General features: G+C 42.4%; 6 protein-coding genes across 6 annotated transcripts; 3 read left to right on the top strand and 3 right to left on the bottom strand.

The window, feature by feature from the left end:
* Positions 1-1954: 1954 nt before the first annotated feature.
* Positions 1955-3217, top strand: LOC129720455 (uncharacterized). The gene has a single exon (XM_055671941.1). It carries the CDS (start codon positions 1955-1957, stop codon positions 3215-3217), a length of 1263 nt encoding a protein of 420 aa, XP_055527916.1.
* Positions 3218-3525: 308 nt separating this feature from the next.
* On the top strand, positions 3526-6289 carry LOC129720454 (uncharacterized). Its single transcript, XM_055671940.1, has 4 exons — positions 3526-4838; positions 4896-5337; positions 5469-6060; positions 6105-6289. The coding sequence occupies exons 1-4, from the start codon at positions 3526-3528 to the stop codon at positions 6287-6289; spliced, it is 2532 nt and encodes an 843-aa protein (XP_055527915.1).
* A 3560-nt stretch (positions 6290-9849) lies between these two features.
* On the bottom strand, positions 9850-12506 carry LOC129721341 (pyruvate dehydrogenase E1 component subunit beta, mitochondrial). The gene is made up of 5 exons (XM_055673788.1): positions 12136-12506; positions 11299-11460; positions 10701-11232; positions 10564-10644; positions 9850-10505 (listed from the first exon to the last, which is right to left on the bottom strand). Exons 1-5 carry the CDS (start codon positions 12316-12318, stop codon positions 10402-10404), a joined length of 1062 nt encoding a protein of 353 aa, XP_055529763.1. The 5' UTR covers positions 12319-12506; the 3' UTR covers positions 9850-10401.
* A 303-nt stretch (positions 12507-12809) lies between these two features.
* LOC129721339 (origin recognition complex subunit 3) lies at positions 12810-16066 on the bottom strand. The gene is made up of 5 exons (XM_055673787.1): positions 15942-16066; positions 15278-15885; positions 14948-15221; positions 13797-14890; positions 12810-13734 (listed from the first exon to the last, which is right to left on the bottom strand). Exons 1-5 carry the CDS (start codon positions 15966-15968, stop codon positions 13638-13640), a joined length of 2100 nt encoding a protein of 699 aa, XP_055529762.1. The 5' UTR covers positions 15969-16066; the 3' UTR covers positions 12810-13637.
* Positions 16067-16113: 47 nt separating this feature from the next.
* Positions 16114-16719, top strand: LOC129721338 (uncharacterized). The gene is made up of 2 exons (XM_055673786.1): positions 16114-16251; positions 16311-16719. The coding sequence occupies exons 1-2, from the start codon at positions 16231-16233 to the stop codon at positions 16647-16649; spliced, it is 360 nt and encodes a 119-aa protein (XP_055529761.1). The 5' UTR covers positions 16114-16230; the 3' UTR covers positions 16650-16719.
* LOC129721337 (uncharacterized) lies at positions 16400-21370 on the bottom strand. Its single transcript, XM_055673785.1, has 3 exons — positions 21200-21370; positions 19891-21143; positions 16400-19835 (listed from the first exon to the last, which is right to left on the bottom strand). Exons 1-3 carry the CDS (start codon positions 21257-21259, stop codon positions 16736-16738), a joined length of 4413 nt encoding a protein of 1470 aa, XP_055529760.1. The 5' UTR covers positions 21260-21370; the 3' UTR covers positions 16400-16735.
* Between the last annotated feature and the right edge of the window lie 379 nt (positions 21371-21749).

The raw sequence follows: 21749 nt of genomic DNA, 5'->3' as shown, positions 1-21749 counted from the left end.
AGACAATAAGCGGGAAAAACGTGAGCTTCACTTGAATAAAGATCGTAGAAGAGTACGGATGTGAAAATTACAGTCCACTGATTTTTTACTTTTACGACCACCGAATTTCCCACGAAACATTTGGTCCGATCGATCCGGATAGTGAATTTCGCGCGGGATAAGTTGGTGTTTTAAACGAAAAGAGTTTTTTTCGCGTGTCGGTGAAGTTAAACCGAGGTTTAGCAGCTAAAACCAAATAGTGAATAATCCGCCATAGGGGCAGATTGATTTGGACGGCACATGTGCTTTTAGCTTCTGGTTTATTACGGCAAGTGGTATAGAAGAAAGTTGATTGAAAAATTGAAATTTTGACGCACGGCAATTGAAGAAAAAGTGTTGGCAAAGTACCGGAAGCACTTTTTAAGTTTTCGTGTGAAAAATTGATGCTGATAAACCTCGTGTAGGTGACAACATAGTGTGACGGGGGAACCAGAAGCAAATTTCGCAATACTGTGTTACGTAGGGAACCTGTATATTAGAGAAATGACAAGACACTCACCGTTAAGGCAACTGTCAACATCAAAACGGATAACGGCAATGCAAAATTATACAACTCGCCCGTTTTGATGTTGAAAGTTGCCTTAACGGTGAGTGTCTCGGCGTCTCTCTGGTGTATAGGCTGACTAGTGTTACGCGACCACCATTTTGAAAGGCCATATCGAAGCGACGCGCTCAGTGAGATGAGTCGAGCGTAGTTTATAAGTGTACGGTCTGCTGATAACAAGAAAAAAGAGCAGGAGAAGTAGTGATAGTGATATGTTGTTGAGATCCGGTAACCCGAAACGAAAGATAGTGTTTTCGACGCCGGTGGCTGTCACTCGCGCTTCTTCTGTGATTCACTCTCCCAGAGTAGTGGTGACTCCTAAAAGTGAAATAGCTGACAAGGTTACTCGTGATCCTGCACCACCACTAACGGCTAGCGTGCGAGCACAAAAGGAAGAACAGCAAGCACGCCAGCAATAGCTCGAAATGGCGGAGTCCGTTGCTGCGTTGGAGCAGTGTTTGGTTGCAACCAGAGGTAAGGTTGAACGCATCCGACGAGCAATTGAAGCTGCTAACCAAGACTATGGTAAGTTTTCCTATCATGGCCTGAAACTATATGTTGAAACTGCGACCGCTGCGTATAATAAATACAACGCTTTGCAAAATCGAATTTATCTTGCTGCCCCTACAAAGCGATTTGACTTTGAGAAGAGTTTCATCGATTTCGAAGAAATTTACGAGTTCGTTAGGATTTCTCTTGCCGAAATGATTCAAGCGCATGAGGATGCTCGGGAGAAAAATGTCGAAAGACAGCATGAGCTAGTTGAGTTACAGCCTGTTCACCAACAAGGCGTACAGCGAATACCACCAATTGTGCCATCGCTTCTTTTACAACAAATGCCGCTACCAACTTTTGATGGCCACTATGAGAATTGGCACAAATTTAAGGATAGATTCAAGGATATTGTTGCTAAATGTACTGCAGATTCACCCGCTACCAAACTGCATTATCTTGATAAAGCGTTGTTAGGGAAAGCGCGAGGCGCAATAGATCAACAGACACTAAACGACAACAATTATGAAGGAGCATGGAGAATATTAAGCAAAAAGTTTGAAAACCTTCGCATGGTGGTGCAAGGCCATATCACACAGTTGTTGGCGTTGAAACCAATGGTAAGGGAGAGTCATGCAGAGTTGAAAGCCTTACTTGATGTCGTAGAAAAACGTTTAGAGTCTCTCGCATTCCATAATTTAAAGATGGAGGACAAATTATCTGAGGGTATTCTTGTGAACTTGATTATTTCAAGACTAGACGTCGATACTCGAAGAGCTTGGGAAGCAACTGTAGAACATGGGCAGTTACCTGTGTATTTGTTGTTACATGCTAGAGCGATGTGAGTTATCTGTAAACCAAACGAAGCCTAGGAACCAGATGAACCAACGAAGCGGTACTCCAAGCGCGATTAGTAAGGTGCATGCGGCCACCATACAGAAAACGGATTGTTGTTCTCTATGTAGCAACGAACATTCAATCGATATTTGTGACACGTTCAAAAAAATTACTGTGAATAGCCGATATGCTAAGGCTAAGCAGCTAGGATTGTGCTTTCTATGCTTGAAACGTGGGCATCGTACGACAAATTGCAAGAGTGATAGTAGCAAGTGGTGCGAATGCAAAGGCAAACACCACCCTCTGATGCATTCGAAGGACAAGGAAAGCAAAGAAAACAGTACGGAAGAAGCAGCTAATAAAACTACAACTGACCAAGCAATTGCTGGCAGTTCGAAAAGAAGTGAAGAGCCACGCACGGTAGCGAAATGTGAAGTTCCAAGTACTCCAACCGTGGCCTCGAAACAGGTGTTGTTGGCAACCGCGATTGTTGAAATGGTTGGTGCTGGTGGCGTGAAGCACAACTGCCGCGCCTTACTCAATTCCGGAGCAATGGCGAATTTTGTTTCCGAGAGTATGTGTGATATTTTGAGTCTTCCCAAGAGTTGTGCGAACGTGCCGATTGTCGGAGTAAATGGCACGAAAATGAATGCAATGTTCAAAATTAATGCTACAGTGAAATCAAAAACGACAGATTATGAGAGTTCCATCGATTATCTCGTCGTACCTCGCGTTACTGGTGCACTGCCTTCCCTCAAGCTCAATTCTAAAAATTGGCCGATTCCTACTGAGCTGCAATTGGCCGATCCAAAATTCTTTATTCCCAGTCGAATTGATATTCTGTTGGGAGCAGAGGTGTTTTTCGATCTGCTGCAAGTAGGCAAGATTCGAATGTCTACTGAATTACCGATACTACAAGAGAGCCGCCTAGGGTGGCCCATTTATAATGTTCGAAGTGTTACGGGCGTTCAAAACTGTCATGCTTCTTCTAGCAATCAATATAACGAACAGTTGAATGATCTAATGAAACGTTTTTGGATGATTGATGAGCAAATAAAGGATCAACTTGAAGGTGACGAATGTGAAAGTCATTTTATATCCACGTATTTCCGAGGAGAAGATGGAAGATACGTCGTCAAGCTGCCGTTTCGCAAGGACGCAGGTGAGCTCGGAGATTCACGAACCCAAGCCGAGAAGCGTTTCAAAGCTTTGGAAGCTAGGTTGGAGAAATACCCTGATACAAAGCAAAAATATAAAGGCTTTATTTACGAGTTCATTAGCCTCGGACACGCGAGGATTTTGTAAGAAGACGAGAAGGCCACTGACGGAGCCTACTACTTGCCACCTCACTGTGTATTGAAACCCGACAGTTCGACGACAAAACTGCGCGTAGTGTTTGACGCGTCGGCTAAAACTACGACAAATTTGTCTTTGAACGACGTGTTAATTGAGGCACCCACCGTACAAAGTCCATTGTTTGATATTCTGTAACGGTTCCGTTTGTACAAATATGTCTTTTCAACTGATGCGCAGCGTATGTACGAGCAAGTGAAGATAAATGACGCACACACTAAATATCAACGATGTGTGTGGAGGGATGAACGCAGCCACTGATGGATTTGGAATTACTACGTGTTACGTATGGTATAGGACCTTCTGCATATTTAGCGACTAGGCCTCTGATTCAGCTGGCCCATGATGAGCGGAGCAGCTTCCCAGAAGCAAGTGATGCTGTATTGAAGTGCTTCTACGTTGATGATGCACTCGTGGGTGCAAATACTTTAAAGCAAGCGGAAAGTCTTCGCAAGGATCTTCAAAGATTACTGGAAAAAGGTGGATTCAAACTGCACAAATGGTGTGCAAACGATCTGAATATTTTGAAAGGAGTACCAGCAGAAAACCGGGAGAAGGAAATTTCGTTCGAAGACATTAACGTAAACGGAGTAATTAAAACACTAGGACTCTTATGGGATCCAAAGAATGACGATTTTCTATTCCGGGTTGCAAAGATAGCACGTATTTCAGGTCCAGCTACGAAGCGTCAAGTGTTGAGTGATATAGCGAAATTATTCGACCCTCTTGGCATCTTAAGTCCGATCGTGGTACTTGCAAAGCTAGTGATGCAACAATTATGGAGAAAGGGACTTGATTGGGACGACGCAATCCCCAACACGGAACATGAGGTCTGGTGTAAGCTGAGTGCTGAATTATGTGAAATCAACAACATGAGGATTCCGAGATGCGTCGTAATTGATGATCCTGTTACATTCGAGTTGCACGGTTTTTCGGATGCCTCCCAACGGGCTTACGGATGTTGTATATATCTACGAAGTGTGAACGCCAACGGAATGGTTGGCGTGAAGCTGATCTGCGGTAAATCTAGAATTGCGCCGTTGAAGGAGTTGAAACGACCGGAGTATGAAGGAGCATCGCCATGTGAAATGACGATCCCAAGGTTGGAGCTGTGTGCAGCAGCTTTGCTGGCAGAGCAGTTGGAAACAGTGCGCGAAGCCTTAGAACTAGAATTCAAACATATAGTTTTGAGGTCCGACTCAAAAATAGTGTTATGTTGGTTGAAAAAACAGAACTCTGATTTCCCGGTATTTGTGCGTAATCGAATAGTGAAGATTCAGAAATTAACTCCAGATGCTAAATGGTTGTATATAGGCACGAAGGACAACCCTGCAGATCTCGTATCTAGAGGCGTCCAACCAGTAGAGCTTATGAAGAGTGAACTGTGGTGGAACGGGCCAGTATTTCTGAGTTCCTTGGAGGAAGAAGTCGAGATACAGCACCTCGAAGAAAAAGAAGAAAGTGATGATGTGAATAATACCGAAGAGACCGTAGCTTTAGTGGCTCAAGAGTGTCGATTGTATAATTTGATCCAGAACTGCAGTAACTTCCGGGGATTGCAAAGAGTTTTCGGGTACGTTATCAGGTTTATTCATAATTGCAGAGCGAACCGCTTATGTGTCGCGCGTAGAAGTGGCAGTCTAGCTGGTCGCGACCATCGTGATTCGCTATTGGCAATGGTCAAGATTGTTCAGCATGTAGTGTATGAAGAAGAGATCAAAGATATTGAAAAGGGTAAGCTTGTGAAGGGGAAACTCCGAAATCTTAACCCAATGTACGACAAACGGGAGAAGTTACTCCGAGTTGGGGGCCGGATTAGGAATTCTGACTTGCCCATGGACCAAAAGCATCCCATAATCCTGCCGGAAAGAAATGTGTTTACTAATTTGGTGATTGAAACAATTCACCGAGAGCAATTGCACGTTGGGTTAAATGGATTGCCTGCAAAGGTTCGACAACAATTTTGGCCAGTAAACGCGAAACGCACGATAAATCGAGTTTTAAGAAAATGTGTTAAGTGTTTCCGCGTCAAACCGAGAGACGTCGTACAGTATATGGGTGACTTACCGAGTGTACGTGTTACGGCTGCTGAGCCGTTTTCGCGAGTCGGTGTAGACTACGCGAGGCCGTTTTTCGTAAAAGAGGGACGAAAAAAGCACAGAAGAAGGTCTTCGTGTGCGTCTTCGTTTGTCTATGCACTAAGGCGATTCATCTAGAGTTGGTGGGCTCTCTATCTACGGATGGATTTTTGGGAGCGCTGCATCGTTTCGTGAGTCGCAGAGGCAACGTAGCGGAAATAAGGTCAGATAACGGCACAAACTTTGTCGGGGCTGAGCGACAGCTTACAGAATTAAAGACCTTGTTTATGTCGCAAACGCTAGAGACCAAGATTTCGGAGTTTTGCCAGTCGCGTGGTATTACTTGGAAATTTATTCCACCACGGGCCCCGCATCAAGGAGGACTCTGGGAAGCGGGAGTCAAGTCTGTGAAGAATCATCTAAGTAAGGTGTTAAATGAATCGTATTTTACGTATGAAGAGTTGTGTACTTTGCTGTATCAAATAGAAGCAATTCTCAATTCGCGCCCAATCGTTCAGCAGAGTGATGACCCTAAGGACTACCAAGCTTTAAGCCCAGGACATTTTCTGATCGGACGCGAGTTAACAGCGATTGCAGAGCCGTTGTATGGTGACTTAAAGGTGTCGACATTGTCTCGTTACCAATTGATTCAGCGAAGAAAGCAAGCGTTTTGGCGTCGCTGGTCCGCAGAATACGTGACGGAGCTCCAGAAGCGTGGTAAGTGGTTGAGGGACCCACTTTGCTACGCGATGGATTGTTAGTGGTATTGAAAGAGGACAACATGCCACCCCAGACATGGAAGCTAGGGCGCATTGTTCAAACGCATCCTGGCAAGGACGGAATAGTTCGCGTAGTGACCGTGCGAACCAGCAGCGGAACCTATAAACGAGCGACGACGAAGATAGCCGTGTTGCCGATTGATGATGAAGTCTTGAAGAGCGAATAATTGTAGAGACATCCGGCTCTGGGGGGAGAATGTTAAACCAGATAACAGTGTATTATTTGATATTGACTATTCATGATTAACCGTGTAGCACAGACCTATTTCGATGTATTCTGACAGCTCGATATTTTTGATTTTCTTGAAAGCTGTTTCCGGTTTTGACAAAAAGACAATGAACGGGAAAAACGTGAGCTTCACTTGAATAAAGATCGTAGTAGAGTACGGATGTGAAAATTACAGTCCACTGATTTTTTACTTTTACGACCACCGAATTTCCCACGAAACAAGGTTCATAGAGCCAAATCTCGAGAAGAGCCTCGTGCTGCTCTGGTTAAATAAGAAAGACCTGAGGACATTCACAGAGCTTATCACAGCGCACTGTCCGAGTAAATATCATCTCAAGAAGATAGGCAAACTTGATGATGATACATGTCGCCTATGTGGCATCGAAAGCGAAACTTCTGAACATCTACTCTGCGAATGCCGAGTATTAATACAACGCAGATTGCGTATCTTCGGTAAGGGACACATAGAACCTACCGAAATTTGGAGGGAGACTCCTGGTGAGGTAATAAACTTCATTCGAAGTGCGTGGCCCAACTGGGATAAAAGTGCAATGTAGCAAGGACATCAACTCGCCAAATAGTGATGTACCTGCTCGTACGCACATAGAGTAAGTTGAAGCATACCACAAAAGATCAAACAAGGGAAAAAATGCAGAAATTTCTTATGAATAATATTTTTAAATAATATAATTAAGTTTAGTACCTTCCAGTTGGCCTCGAGGTACGATGCTGGTCTAACAAGCCAGTCGTCGAAAGTTCGATTCTCAGCTCGGCTCGGGAGAGACTGTTGTTGTCAGTAGGATCGTTGTAATATATGATCGATTTTTGTACGATACTCATATTGTAGAGTATATAATCGATTCCGGAGATTTCCACAGTTCAAGTCATGTACAATCAATGTGTCTTCCCGATTCGCTCAAGTTTTGCACTGAAATCGCACAATAAATGTGTGAAATGCATAACGCAACAGTTGAACTGCGAATACATAGACATAGATTGAAATCAGAATATACACAATATACACATATACATATACACAAGAATCGTGATGTTCCGGTAAACTTCATTTTCGGGCGAACGATCATTTTGGGGCGCTCGAAAAATCGTGCTTCATTATCGTGCGCCGGTTCATATGAACGACTTGCTCATCCCTAATAATACTCTGCAGCTAAAACAACCTTCAGTGATTCATGTTCTTCCACACAACTTAGTGACGCTGGTGCCAGCAACGTGGAATTATATGAACAAAACCAGAGTCATAGTTAAATGCAAATTGTTTTGAACAAACTTAATGTCTTCAATCATTAATCTAGTCAGTACCCAAATTATCAGTATTGATTGTACTGTTTCAACGAGAGCAACCTTCTGAAAAACATTATCAATTCCAGTACAAATCAACATGACGATACTAACACCAGCGGAAACTGTAGTAGTTTGAAGCTGCCAAATATATTGAAAAAAACTCTGAAGCATGATTTGCGTTATGCTCAACACGCAATCATTGTACTGGTTCCAAACTACATCAACAATTGCGCTAAAAACGCACAACTTTGTACTGGTTTCACATCATCAAACTTTTGCGTGCAGCAACAGAGTTTTAAAATTTCGCCCCCTCCTCCACGGCCCTACGGTCAATACCAATGATATCAATGCCGTCCGCAAAACCAAGGAGCATGAGAGATTATTGTACCGTTTTTTTGCACGTTGCCTCTTCGTTGTGACTTTCAAGGGCGATGTTGAGAAGAAAGTTGGAGAGCGCATCCCACCTGTTCCAGTCCATGTAACGTTACGAGCACGACTAATGTCTTGCCAGCTATACGCATGCATGATTTCGATCCTTCCAGCGCCATACGACTCAGCTTAATTAGTTTCGTCAGGAAACCGTGTTCCAGCATGACCTGCCACAGCTCGTTTTTTTTTTCACTGAGCCGTATGCCGCCTTGAAATCCAGTCATTATACTCCCGGAACTTATCGATGTCTTCCACGCGTTGTGCCTACCACCTCTCTCAATGGCACCGTGAATACTATTCCACAACCCACTTATGTCTTCCTCTCGCTCCTCCTGCTGTGCTGCGACCCGTTGATCCAGCTCTCTGGCGTATTCTTTTGCTACGCCATCAGATTTCAACCGCTGTATGTTGAAACGCATCGTCCTCTCGTGTTTTGGGCACTCGTCATAGATTCGTTCCAGTTTTTCATAGAACTCATCTTTTACTTCATCGGATTTATCGTTTATCGGTGCGTAGGTGTTAATTTGACTGTATAGTTGAAGAATCTGCCCTTAATCCTTAACACGCATATACGGCCATCTACGGGCTTCCAACAGATAATGTTTGTTTTCTGGTTTCCCAGTACTACGAAACGTGGTGTGGTACTTGAGAGAAGTGTGTGCAATAGGATCTACTGCACGGAATTCCCTACTCCGGAATTTTGGCCTCCGAACCTCCTGAATCGCTGTGATTTTGATTTCCTGTCGTTGTAGATCTCGAGAAAGCAAGCCAGCTCGCCCCAGGTTTTTGAGAGATCAGACGTTTCAAGTACCCAATTTCCATTCGTTTACCGTTTTCTGTTTCCGTGTTTTTTCTAATGTCGTTGTTTGTGGTTAGGAGAGGTTTTGGTATGCTACCTTACCAGAGCCGCAACACCTACATCCTGCTGATGGGGCTGCCATCTCAGGTGTAGCTGGCGGCATACAGGATTTTATGATTCAGCCGCCCGCTTCGGGTCAGACCCTGTTGTACGCCGAGACACGTGCGACACCCCTTCCCAGTCAGTATGCGACCCCCCTTCTCAATCAGCATGCGACCAAAGTCTCCCCCAGGGGGGTTGGTTACCCGATCTCCGCTAAGGTTACTCGGATCCTGGTCGGGAACCTCGTGGAGGTTGGGCCAATCTCTGCTTTACCATTCTATGACCTTTCTATTATGTCATTAAATACCTATGCCAGGTTTGGTAGAGACAGGTCAGGTTGCTACGGGACCATACATCTAAATACGCTTCCATTTTTCTATAATTCCATAGATTTCAGGTCTTATCTTGTTCGGTCGATGTTTTTGGTTAAACTTCAATTCAATAATTAAGTCGTGGTGGTTAACAAAACGATCGATTCTTCAAAAACATTTGCACGAAAGTTTCAAAATCGCTGGCAATCTCCCACCTCAGATAGAATACCGGGAAATGCCGAATCATTTTAAAAAAACCTTTTTTGAAAAAGTGGGCAAAGAAAAGTTTAGGTACCTACTAACATTTCGTTGTCGAAATTTACCCTTTCTATTTATTGGACACAGACACAGGTTTTTTGGACGATTTCCATTTTTTTTGGAAAATAAATATCGTGTCCACGCGGACATTACCATTTCCCCTTACGCAGCCTGTAGTAGATAATAAGACTAATTAGAGTGAATTTACCCGCAAAACACTTCGCTACTTCGCTAAAAGATGTTCAAATCTGCCTGAAAAAAGAACGTGATATCGTGATATAGTTACAAGAAAAAATGTTTTTGACTAAATGTATGAAGTTGTTTTTTATTCGGCCAAACTGATTCAGCTTGAAATCCAGGAAAAGAAACGACTGAAATCAAAACAGCAAATCATTCGAGGTAAAGAAAACGAAAAGCGCTTGATGTAATGAACGTGGGATTCAGATCAAAATGTATTGTTTTTTAACTTACTATATCATGCTGGTGTTCGGTTATTTACAACTAACAAATGTTTGAATGCCCTGGCGAGTTTAACTTTGTACATAAAAATGTTGCAGTTCGGCTTCTCTGTTTCCTTCCCTACAGCCGTGTGTTTCTGACTTCATTTAAGTTAGTGCATTAAAGGATGATTATTTCCTAAGATTTTGCTCTGTTACTCGGTAGTACTTTTATGATCTTATAGTTTATAATAAGTTTTTTTTCCTCCAAATTAAGAAAAATAAGCCGATTACAATTTTCAGAATTAACACAATATCGTTGCACACTTTTCTGCTGGCTGTTTTATCGTCCTCAGCCTTGTGACTTCTTCGTAAATTCAGGATGGTGGATCTCGTAAGCTAGGTTTTGGTTTTACTTAGCTCCTAACACCTTATTAACTGCGGTGACTACATCATGTGGCTGTGGCAGTGCGGCTATTTCCAACGATTTGGTGTACGGCATTGGGACGTCCACACCTGTAATAAAATCATTCATTAAATCAGTTGCCTAACAGTTCTGAACAGAACTAATTACCCGTCACACGCCAGACAGGGGCATCCAGATGGAAGAATGTTTCATGTTCCATAATCCTAGCACAGATTTCCGACCCAATACCTGCGGAAGGAGGTGATTATTATGGGGGTTTCACGCTCAAATGATCCTAGACTCACCGGATTGTGGCCAACCCTGTTCAACCGTCACCAAGTGATGTGTTTTCTGTACCGATTTGAACACTGTGTCTGTATCGAGCGGGCGAAGAGAACGCAGGTTAATGACTTCGCATTCTATCCCCTTACCGGCAAGTTCCGTAGCGGCCTGAAGCGCTGTTTCCACTGCTTTGGAGTGTGCTACCACGGTGATGTGCTTACCGGGTCGCATAATTTTCGCTTTACCGATTGGCAGTACAAATTCTTTATCCAAAACTTGATCCGAAACCGGATACCCTACACCGTACAGCATTTCGTTTTCCAAACAGACCACCGGATCTGGATCACGAATTGCAGCTTTTAGCAGACCTTTGGCGTCCTCACTGTCGTACGGCGAAATGACTTTCAGTCCAGGACAGTGTGCGTACCATGCCCCGAAGCACTGGGAATGCTGAGCACCCACACCAGCAGCGGCTCCGTTTGGTCCGCGGAAAACAATTGGCACGTTGACCGTTCCGGCTGACATGTAGAAAGTCTTTGCAGCTGAGTTGATTACCTAAAAAAATGAAGTAAAATAATATCAGAACTTAGAGCATCAAAAAAGAAGAATGATTGATGTTACATGATCGATGGCCTGCATTGAGAAGTTGAATGTCATAAACTCACACACCGGACGAAGACCGGCCATGGCGGCGCCGACCGCAATACCCGCGAAACCCATTTCTGTGATTGGTGTGTCAATTACTCGCTTGTCGCCGTATTTTTTCCACAACCCTCGTGAAACCTGGAATTGTAGGGAATAGTGTGCGCGTATAATATCTTTGAGGTCAAAGGTTTAACCCCAAATTTAACTGAAGTCACCCGCGAAGTCTCTATCAACCCAAACCCAAATTCCGAACACAGAACAGGTAGTCTTTAATAGAAGATATTTTCAAAAGAATAATCTATCATCGAAATCACCGCTGACCGCTTTGTTTGAGAACTTCAAAACAAATATTATGAAAAGCGAATCTATTTTTAAATAGATGCACGGTGTCATGAAAAATATTGTGTATTATCATTTTTGTAGCATCAGAAAGCATTTAGCTGTTTCCCTGATAGTTTTTGAATGTGCTAGAAAAATGATTTCGAAGTGTGAAACTTGCTATTCATAATGGATTCTCATAGTTAGCTTTTTTAATAATGTTGATATGGATCCTTTCTCCTTCCACATTGAGGATCTGATAGTGCGTTAGTTTTCAAATGTAAACAATGATAGTCGTCGCACTTCTACGTCATCTAGCTTTGAGTGATAACCTTCAATGCACAGAATACACAGAGATCCGAACAGCCAACCAATCACTATCCTGCCGTTAGCGTAAAAGAAAAAATGTTTACGTAACATAGTATGCAAAAGTTAGATCTTAAAACATAAATGGACCTGACTTCGCAGGCCCTACACTTTACCGGGTGAATTTACCTTGTAGGCACCGTCGTACTGGGCGACCTCCTCCCCGAGCAGGAATACTCGTTCATCCCGCTCCATCTCCTCGTCCAAGGCTGCGTTGAGGGCATCGCGGACAGTCAGCTGCTGGGCAGCGAGCGCCTTTGAGGTCGAGAAAGCACGACGGGACAAACTGCGAACGGCGATCGATGCGAGCATTGTTCCTAGCAGATGGCTTCACAGAATCTGTAGAATATTGTTGAACAAATTTGCACTTCGCGGCGCGTTATTTAGTAGTTACAAAATCGACCCGGAGGAAAAATTAGGCAGCCGACGACAAACAGTACCAGAAACGAGATTCTACCACGGCACCGACACAGACACCACACTACCAACGATTACACCGGAGTTGACAGATACGTGACAGCTGCGCATGAAACTGTTATACACAGGGTTCAACTCAGTTTGAAAATTCTGTTATACACTTAAGAAACAAGTGAAACCGGTGAAACCGTGAAACAATCATTCACAAATAGAAGTCGAATTATAATATTACTAAGAAATATTTGCTAAGCATTTTATTTTTATCACCCTAAAATTGGTTACAGCGTCTTACACGCAAAAGCTAGCCTGAAAACTGTAAAATTAGAATTATTGAGTTTGCGGTAATGCTGTACTTTTGATCCGTCATAAAATCAAGAGTTTTCTAAAAATATTTTTTGAAAAAAAAATTTAACTTGATTTAGCTTGAAAACTGGATATTTAATATTTTTTTCTAATTAAACAAATTTTGCTTCAGAAAAATTCAATGATGTAGGAAGAACAAACACGTCACAAGCAATCGAAAATTTCACGATTCTGTTGTATTTATGAAACTCTTTTATTAGTGTACCTACATATATTTTTTTTGGATACGTATCTATTGTTAGGAAATTGGAGGAAAAATAATTTACTGATTTTAGCCATTCAACAGAAACGGAGTTTATGGACGAATAATTATGAATATCTTCAATAACTTCGTAACGATCTATTGTTTTAAAGCTATATCTAAAATTTCAATAACAATTAGTAGTAAAGCGGGCAATGTATGCAGCTGGCGAGGATGCGCAAATCTAAACTTAAAATGTAAGTCATATGACAAAAATGAAATTAGTTCGTAAAATTAGTAGTAAGTTGTTTCTGTTTGTCTTTCAATGTTCTTAATGTTTTTACAATACTAGAGTAAATATTCAAATTCTAAGCAAAAGTAAATCTCACCAGCAAAAATTAGAATACGAGACAGAACGCGAATGCGTTGTATAGACCTATCATAAATTGACTGCTTCAAAAATGTCAAAAAAAAACAATACAATATAATTTTCCTTAATGACAAAATTTAAACACATTGGCCTCTAATCGAAAATATTGAGTTTGGTGAAACTCTTATAACAGTAGCAAAACAAAAATATTAGGAATTTTCTCTAACAAATGAATCCAACAAAACATAGTCAATAAATACAGACATACAACACATAGCATACAAAACAAAGCTACAAATATTACCAAGTTAATCGGGTCACGTGATCAGTCTTCTTTTTTGACGTCTTAATAAAACCCAAAAACTGTAACTCAGCTACTGCGCGGGTAAATCGAGCTCTAGAAATATTAAAAAGAGATTAGATGAATATTTCCTTCGAATTTCTTTCCGATTAACTTACTGTATTTTGGGATCCACTTGCCGCTCATTATCGTCCCCATTATTCTCGTCTACAACGGTTCGGAACGCCTGCAGCCAGTCGAACAAATTTATCATTCGACCGCACTCCAAGTGTAGTTTATAGGCCACCGATAGATCTGGCAGAGTCGATACGAGATTGCTATCTCCATCAAGCTCGCAACACTCACACTGCAGATAGTAATGCGGATTGTTCAGCGCCGTATGCACCGCTGCACGTGGCACCCCAACGATGTGCCTTCGGACTGATGCTGCGTCGTTGAAAACGAACAGCTCAAACAACGGTGGACCACGACTGAGCGGACATAAATATTTTCGAAATATGTCATTGGTGATGTACGAGATAAGTCTGTTGACCTCTTTGGTAAAAACAGACTCCGTCTTGGGTTGACGGGCGGCATTCAGAAGCTTTTCTTTCAGCTCTTGACGGCCAATTTTTTGGGACGTAAAAGTAGTGTTCATCTCGCTTGCTTGCTCAGCCACTAAATTCATTCCTGCTTGCGCGATTGTGGTTGCGAAAGCTTCCAGATCGTTGTTGATTTTTTCCAACGGCTCCACTTCAAAAATTACTTCGCCCCTGATGGTCGCCTCATCGTTGAGATCACTATACTTCACAATTATTTCCAACATCTTTAGCAGCTTCTGGAGGATTTCATCTTTGGAGGTGAACTGTAGCAATTGGGCGCACTCCCGATATTCATCCGTTTGAGTTACCTCCGTAGAGATGCAAAGACCATACAATTCACGCAATTGTTTTCCAAGTGGCGATTTCGGTAGATCTAACGTCAGCACCTGCAACATTTCCAGAGCGCAGTGAAACGTGAACCAAAAATTGTGCACATCGATAATAAGTGAGGGCAGCATCCGTCGCAGGTAGTCATCCTTGGTGAGAAAATCGATCACTTCCTGCGGATTATCGAGCGATTCGATCAGCGGTCGGAATGACATCAACTGTCGGATGTTTTCCAAGTCCGCGGAACTAAGCAGATCGATCGCTTCCTCCAAATCGTCGCGATCGTTCGTCACGCTACACAGTGCGTAAATGTTACCTTGGAAGAAGTGCTCCATTACAGCATACTAAAAAAATTAGAAATGAAATGGAATTGTCCGTTGAAATTGTAGTTTGTTACGAACCTTGAATCCTTCGATGAAACCTTTGACGGAAAAGTCGTAGAAGAGGAAGATGTCGACGAGTAACTTGAAGGTTTTACCGGATAAATGAAACGGACAAGTGGGCGTAAGAATGACACTGTTTAAAACTTTGTTCAGATTCACAACCGATGGTTCCGACTGGAAAATGCTTAACTTTATCTTACTGCTGACGTGGTACGGAAGAACGCTATGTACCGTGGCTACCGAAGTGGCCACACCAAAAATCAACACAAACGGCAACTCAGCTGCATAGGAACTGGAATGAGGAAAGACTGTAGTTTGGTCGTTTTTAAGCGAACGACTTGAACTCACTTCAAAACTAGTATTAGGTCCTGCAAAACCTCTGGTGCGAACACTTCGAAATCCGGCATTATAATTGTCAAGTTCGGTTTTCTATCCAAGTGCTGATGTTTTTCCTGATACCATGCCCGTAATACTCCAAGATTAAGTTGATTCCGGCGAAACTGTTTGCTTTCACTATCCTCAGCAAGACGCTGCTCCTCTACAAAGCCCGAAACGATAGCTTCAACGGCGACCTTTATGGACGGACAGTCCCTGGACTGCAGCAGAACGACCAACGAATACGTATTGTTCCTGATGTTTCCCGCCAGGGTTTCAAACTGCGACAGATGATCAATTTGATTGATACCGGTCAACAGAGCGGCCGTTGGCAGTACACCGTCGTACTCCACCGATTGTCGGCGACAATCTTCTACGAAGGCCAACAAATCGTCGAGGATTTTTTCGTAACTGGTAACCTGCAGTTTTACAAGCTGTTCGCTGATTTTGTCCCATAGTTTGTGGTAACTACGATACCAGAGCGATTCATTTGTAGCTTTGTCCAGCAAACTATGGCATTTTTGCTTTTTTCGACGTGTTTTTGCTGCTTTGGTTGCGCCGTTTTTAAACACGAATACACCCTGTTAAATGATGAATTATGTTTGAAAATAATAGTTGGCAAATAATTGTCGCTTACCTTGGAAACCGAAATAGTCGAATCCATGCTAAATTTTGTATATTTAATTTATTTTTTTGTAAACTAACGATAACACTGTAATTCGAGTAAAATGTTTTGAACTGCTCTCTGGCAATCAAAAAATATGCCCGCGCTTTTTTGCGTTTGACAGATCAGCCCAGGCTAGCAACAAACTGTGAACGGAGCCCTATGTGTTATTGTTTGATTATACGGAAATCTCGTGTCCTTTACCATTAGCTGATCCTTTATTAGAACGATAATCGCATAAATCGCAAAACAATCCAAAATAATGCAAAAAGACTCAAAAAAGGTAAGCTTACACATAACCTGTGCAATTAACTTATTTCTAACTTCTCCATCTTTCCGTAGAAACAATCGAAAAACAAACCAAAAATAAATGCACTCCGCGAGGAATTGCATCGACTCCGGTCGGATCTGATGCGCTTGGAAGGAGAGCGAATCCAAATGGCCGTTCGTCAGACGGATCTGATGAGCCACTGGAGTTCGGTTTCCGCCACCTATCAGGCAGCGATAAGCGAACGGGACAAAACAATTTTGGAGCTACTGCTTGAAGCAGACGGCGGCGGAGGAAGAAATGGAGACCGGCCTGCACCGCCATCAAGTGACGTTGCTTTCAACAACGAACAAAGGTTGCGAGCTGTGGGTTTGCGTACGGCAGACAGGGAAGTTCAAACTGGGCTGTGGTAATTTGTGGCAATTTATTTTCTAACCTACGAGTACAAAATAAACACTAAAATAAAATATATGTTACGAACAATCATCGCCTTATTTTATTAACAAACCAAACCGGTTGCGTTAAGAGTTGCATTTTTGGCTTTGATTTTTTTCTTTTTCTTTCGGGTTATGATAACCGTTGTCTCTTCCTCGTTATCGAATGCGATTCGGTACTCGCAGTATCGACCTAAGAGGATACTTGTATCCTGTCCTGTGGTAGCGGATTCGATGTGTTCACTTTCAGCCGCTTCAAGTTGCCTGCCAGAAGCGTCGTCAACGGCATGTGTTATAGTGTGTTCCTCCGTCCGCTCCACCGTTGAAGGTGTAAGCTGTGTAACGTGATCCGGAAGTTCTGCTACAATTGGTAATAAAATATCACATTTGTCCATCTGTTCCGTTTCGATCTGCTCGTCAATCGTCTGCTTTTGTGCGACTAAAATGTCTTCTGCTTGGACCAGCTCTTCTTGTCTGACAGATTCTTCAACGCAAACAATTGACGCTTTTTCTTCAGTAACTTCTTTGGGGTTGGAAAGAGTTGGCGGTAAAACAATTTCACTGAGCGCACTTGGCACTGATGTTTGAATTTGCTCAGAAGACTTTTCTGTTTCTCTTTCAGGCTCAACTGTTGCATTACTGTTTTCCACATCGTCTACAGCATCAAAAACTGTATGCTCTGCCATACCTTCAGGTTCTAGTGTTGAGTTCTCAGTCTCTTGCAAAACCATTTCCTCAGAAATAGCGGAATCTTGCCCAGATCTTCCACGTCGGACGGTTGCATCTTCTACATTTACAGACAGTCTCTCCGTGGCAGGTTCAATAACTTCAGACTTGTCCACCTCTACTAATATATTCTGACTTTCGGCTTCCTTTTCCTCATCTTTTTGCAAGCAAGATTCTTGCGGACAAACCGTTTCCTCTTTCGTAGAATCAATTTCTGAAGCAGAGTGCTCCCGATTAGTAGAACTTATTCTCTGAGTGCTTTCTTCCTGATCAGAAGCGGAATGCAACAATCGAATAGATTTTTTTCGCCTTTTAATTTTTCCGCGTCCTTCTGCTCCGTTTACAACCTGTTTCTCCGTAATTAGTTCAATAACTTCTTCAGATTTATCTGCCTCTTCTAACACACTCTGACTTTCAGCCTCTTTTTCTTGATCCTTTTGCGAGCTTGATTCACGTGAACAAATTGCTTCCTCTTTCGTAGACTCAACTTCTAGAACAGAGTGAGAAGTATTTTCCTGCTCCAAATCGGAATGCAACAATCGAACTGATTTTCTACGCTTTGTAATCTTCCAGGGTTCATCGTTCAATAACCTGTCCGGATCTCCTGTCGAATAAATAGATGCTTTCCGTTTATCGTGTTCTTTACTACTAAAAGGTGATTTCTGTTCTACTTTTCCACAGATTTCATTTTCTACTGTATCAAGTTCTAAGGCAGAGTACTCCAGATTAGTAAAACTCCTCCTTCTCTGAGAGTTTTCTTCCTGATCGAAATCGGAATGCAATGAAAAGATAGATTTTCTACGCCTTTTAATCTTTTCACCTTCTTCTACATTATTTACAACCTGTTTCTCCGTAGCAGGTTCAATAACTTTTACAGATTTATCTTTCTGTACAAATATACTCTGACTTTCAACCTCTTTTTCTTGATCCTTTTGCGAGCTAGATTCTGGTGGACAAACTACTTCCTCTTTCGTAAACTCAACTTCTAGAGCAGAGTGCTCTCGATCAGTAGATCTTCTTTTCTGAGTAGTTTTTTCCTGATCCAAATCGGATTGCAACAATCGAACAGATTTTCTACGCTTTGTAATCTTCCGGTGTTCATCTTTTAATGATAACCTGTCAGGTTCTTCTGTCGGGTAATTGGATGCTTCTCGTTTGTCGTGTTCTTTACTCCTATAAAGTGTATCCTGCTCCACTTTCCCGCAAATTTTGTCACAGTCTTCTTCTGTATTAATATTTACAATTTTAGGGATCTGTTTTGTCCCACACTCAGTCTCATCAATAGTAGACTTTTTCTGGCCCGTAATCGCTTCACTATCCTCAAGCACATTTCTGGCATCATTCTGGTGTAGAGATCTTCTGCGTTTTCCAGTTACATCCTGTTTGATAGTCTTCCTTTCTTCAACAGATTCCTTCGAATTTTCAACCAGCATACATCGACGTTCAGCTTCCTTTTTCCGGTCAACCTCCGACACTTCAACTTCCTTTTTCAACATCCCATCTTTTCCAGCAGATTCCTCTTGATTGGCGGATCTTCTTCTATCAGTATTCTCTTTATGACTCGATTCAGATCCCTCCACACGAACAGACTTTCTTCGTCTGGTTATCATTCCATGTCTATCAACTGGCGGTTGGCTAATGTGTTCCTCTATCACAAGGAAATGAGCTTCTCGACTATTGTGTTCTTTTCTGCTAGAAACGTTATGTTCGACTTTGTGGTTTCTATCCCGTTCGGCGTCATCACCATTCTTTCGCCTATTTTCTTGCCACAGCGTTGATTCTGTATGTTTGTGTTTATGCTCTTTCCTATCAGCTCTTTCCTGACTAGTAAGCTCTTTGTGTAAAATCGATTTATTTTCTTCTGGTTGCGAGTCTAAACCTACATTACTCCTCTCCTTACTGAAATGTTTATGCCCTTCCACCTCTCTATGTCCAGCATGATTTCGTTCCGAAGTAACTCGATTCTCAACAGCCAACTCCATCGCTGCAGCAATAGCTGCCCTCTTCTGCTTTTTCATAGCATGTTCTAACCCATTCAGTTCGCAACTGTTTCTTCGCTTCGCAACAACTATCGGTGAACCACACAACGAGTTCTCATCGTCCGTACCGAACAGTTCTTTCAGTGTCTTTTCCTTATGACTGTTACTATGCGAATGCCGTATTTTGTTCTTTGTATGTGAATTCACGGATTCCCATTCCTCCAATGACGGCTCGGTAAGCCTTCGCGGACGCTGATGATTGCGGTCCTTAATTTTTAATCTACTGTGGTCTTGCGTTAGGGAAATCCTCTCCTCTGGGCGAGACCTATCAATATCGTGTTTTTCCTCTACTTTGTCAACAGATTTGTGTTTGGACTTCTTTGTGTGGTTTCTTTTCTTTGTATGCTTTCTCTCAGAACTATCAACAACTTCATTACCATCGCTGACACGATTTGTTACCCTGAAAAAAATAAAATTAGCAGACTGAAATTCGTTACAAGTTTCCCAAAACTCACCCTTGCGTAGTCTGTTCATCACCGGAAGAAAGCACCTCCCCATCTTCCAATTCTTCCTCCCGCAAAGTTGCCTCCACATGTTTTTCACTCGACTCGATCGGTCCGGGCCCTTCATCTGACTCAACAATTCGCAGCTCCCGGCTATCATTTAATCGGGGGTCATCGTCAAGCGGAAACTCCGGAACCTGCTCAATAATCGGCGGTTCTGGAGGTGGTGGTATCACCGGCGGAGGAAGTGGTGGCAGCGGAGGTGGAGAACTATCTTCTCTATTTAGATATTCCAGCAGCTCCATCGAAGTTTGTGCTACGCTCGAGTTCATACGTGGAGTTTTCGGTGTAGATTCCCCATGAAGTGCTGTCAGTTTTTGCTCGATATCTTCTAAACCGCCATTCGGAGTACCAATTCCAGTCGATGCCGTCGTTCCAATTTCATCCGACTGAATAATATCACCGGACGGTTCGGATTTTGTGCGCTTCGAGGACTTTTTCCCTTCTTTTATCGTTTCATTTGCAGGCGCCCGGTTCTCTTTTCGACCGATTTCTTTGACGTACCGATCCAACTCTTCTTCATTCATAGGAATAAAAGTGCTCGACAGTTCAATGTAGGAATCTGATTGACAAGCACCATCTTTCCTATCTTTAACTCGAACAGGACTTCTAAACCGCACGGTCGATCGCTTTCTATCCAAGTCCGGTGTTCGATTGGCTCGACGTGCTTGCTTTTCTTTTTCTCGCTGCCACTCGCGATTCCTATTACACGAACTATGAATTTTATTACGAAGATCCATGCGACTTATTGGATTTGGTCTTTTGAACACATCTCTAGATCGAGAGTTCCCTCTAATGTGTCTCGTGGTCCCGCTTATTTCTCTTTGCCTTGACAAACTTCGGTCGCGTCTGCGGTCGTTTCTCAGCACCGATGTTGAATCTTTAATTTTCCGCTTCTCTTCTAAACATTCTGTTTGCACCTCCCGATCCATATGATGAATCAACGTCGTCTGTGTATATCGATCATGCTTACGAACGTGTTTGTTGCCTCTGCGGAACACTGTATTATCCCTTTCCCGGCGAATATCCGCTATCAAGGCATCTTTTCGCTTCAACTCAGCTTTCGCTGTTAGCAAAAGTGTAGATATATTTTCCATCAAAATTGCATTCTTGTTGGCAATTTCTTGTTTTTCCTGTTCCTTCTCGGCGATTTTTGCCTTAAGTTCCTCGATTTGCGCATTCAATTCTCGTATCACTTTGTTTTCCTGTGGAAAGATAAACACTAAATACCTATATCCAGCGGTCAGAACTTTATTCTTACCGTTTGTGTTTCTACCGTTAATTCGTCTAAATCGCCGTAAATATCGAAATCGTCGGCCATTTCAAAATTCCATTAATTATTCGTATTTCCAACTAAATTTTTCAAGTATTACAAGACGAAATAATTATCCACAAACAGAACCAAACAAACAATCCCGCTTTCTTCAATGACTTTTGCAGATGTCCGACAAGAGATACACGCTAGTCCTCGATTTACTGAATTTGCATTATTTCATATTTTGGTGTACGTTCACAGAATAAGAACATATGAAAGGGGCTCAAGTGGCCAGAAAAGAAATCTTTTTTCACTCTCAAGTTCTCACAGTCTTCAATTCGATACGCTCAAGTTATTTTCACAAATTTCTGGTTTGGAAATTATTTACAATATTCATAAGACCAGAGACGCACATACTTGCAACGCATGTTCGCTTTCGACATACTGAGCAATCGTATTAATTGCGCTGACTTACTATAGCAGGTAAACATCTACGTGCCAGAGCATCGATCGTGCCCACGCTTACTGTTCTGGACAACTAGACATCGAACAGTGT

This window comes from Wyeomyia smithii, chromosome 2 (assembly GCF_029784165.1).
Source record: "Wyeomyia smithii strain HCP4-BCI-WySm-NY-G18 chromosome 2, ASM2978416v1, whole genome shotgun sequence".
In the NCBI taxonomy this organism is placed as follows: domain Eukaryota; kingdom Metazoa; phylum Arthropoda; class Insecta; order Diptera; family Culicidae; genus Wyeomyia; species Wyeomyia smithii.
The sequence above is the reverse complement of the archived record's forward strand: the minus strand, read 5'-3'. Positions and strand labels throughout refer to the sequence as shown.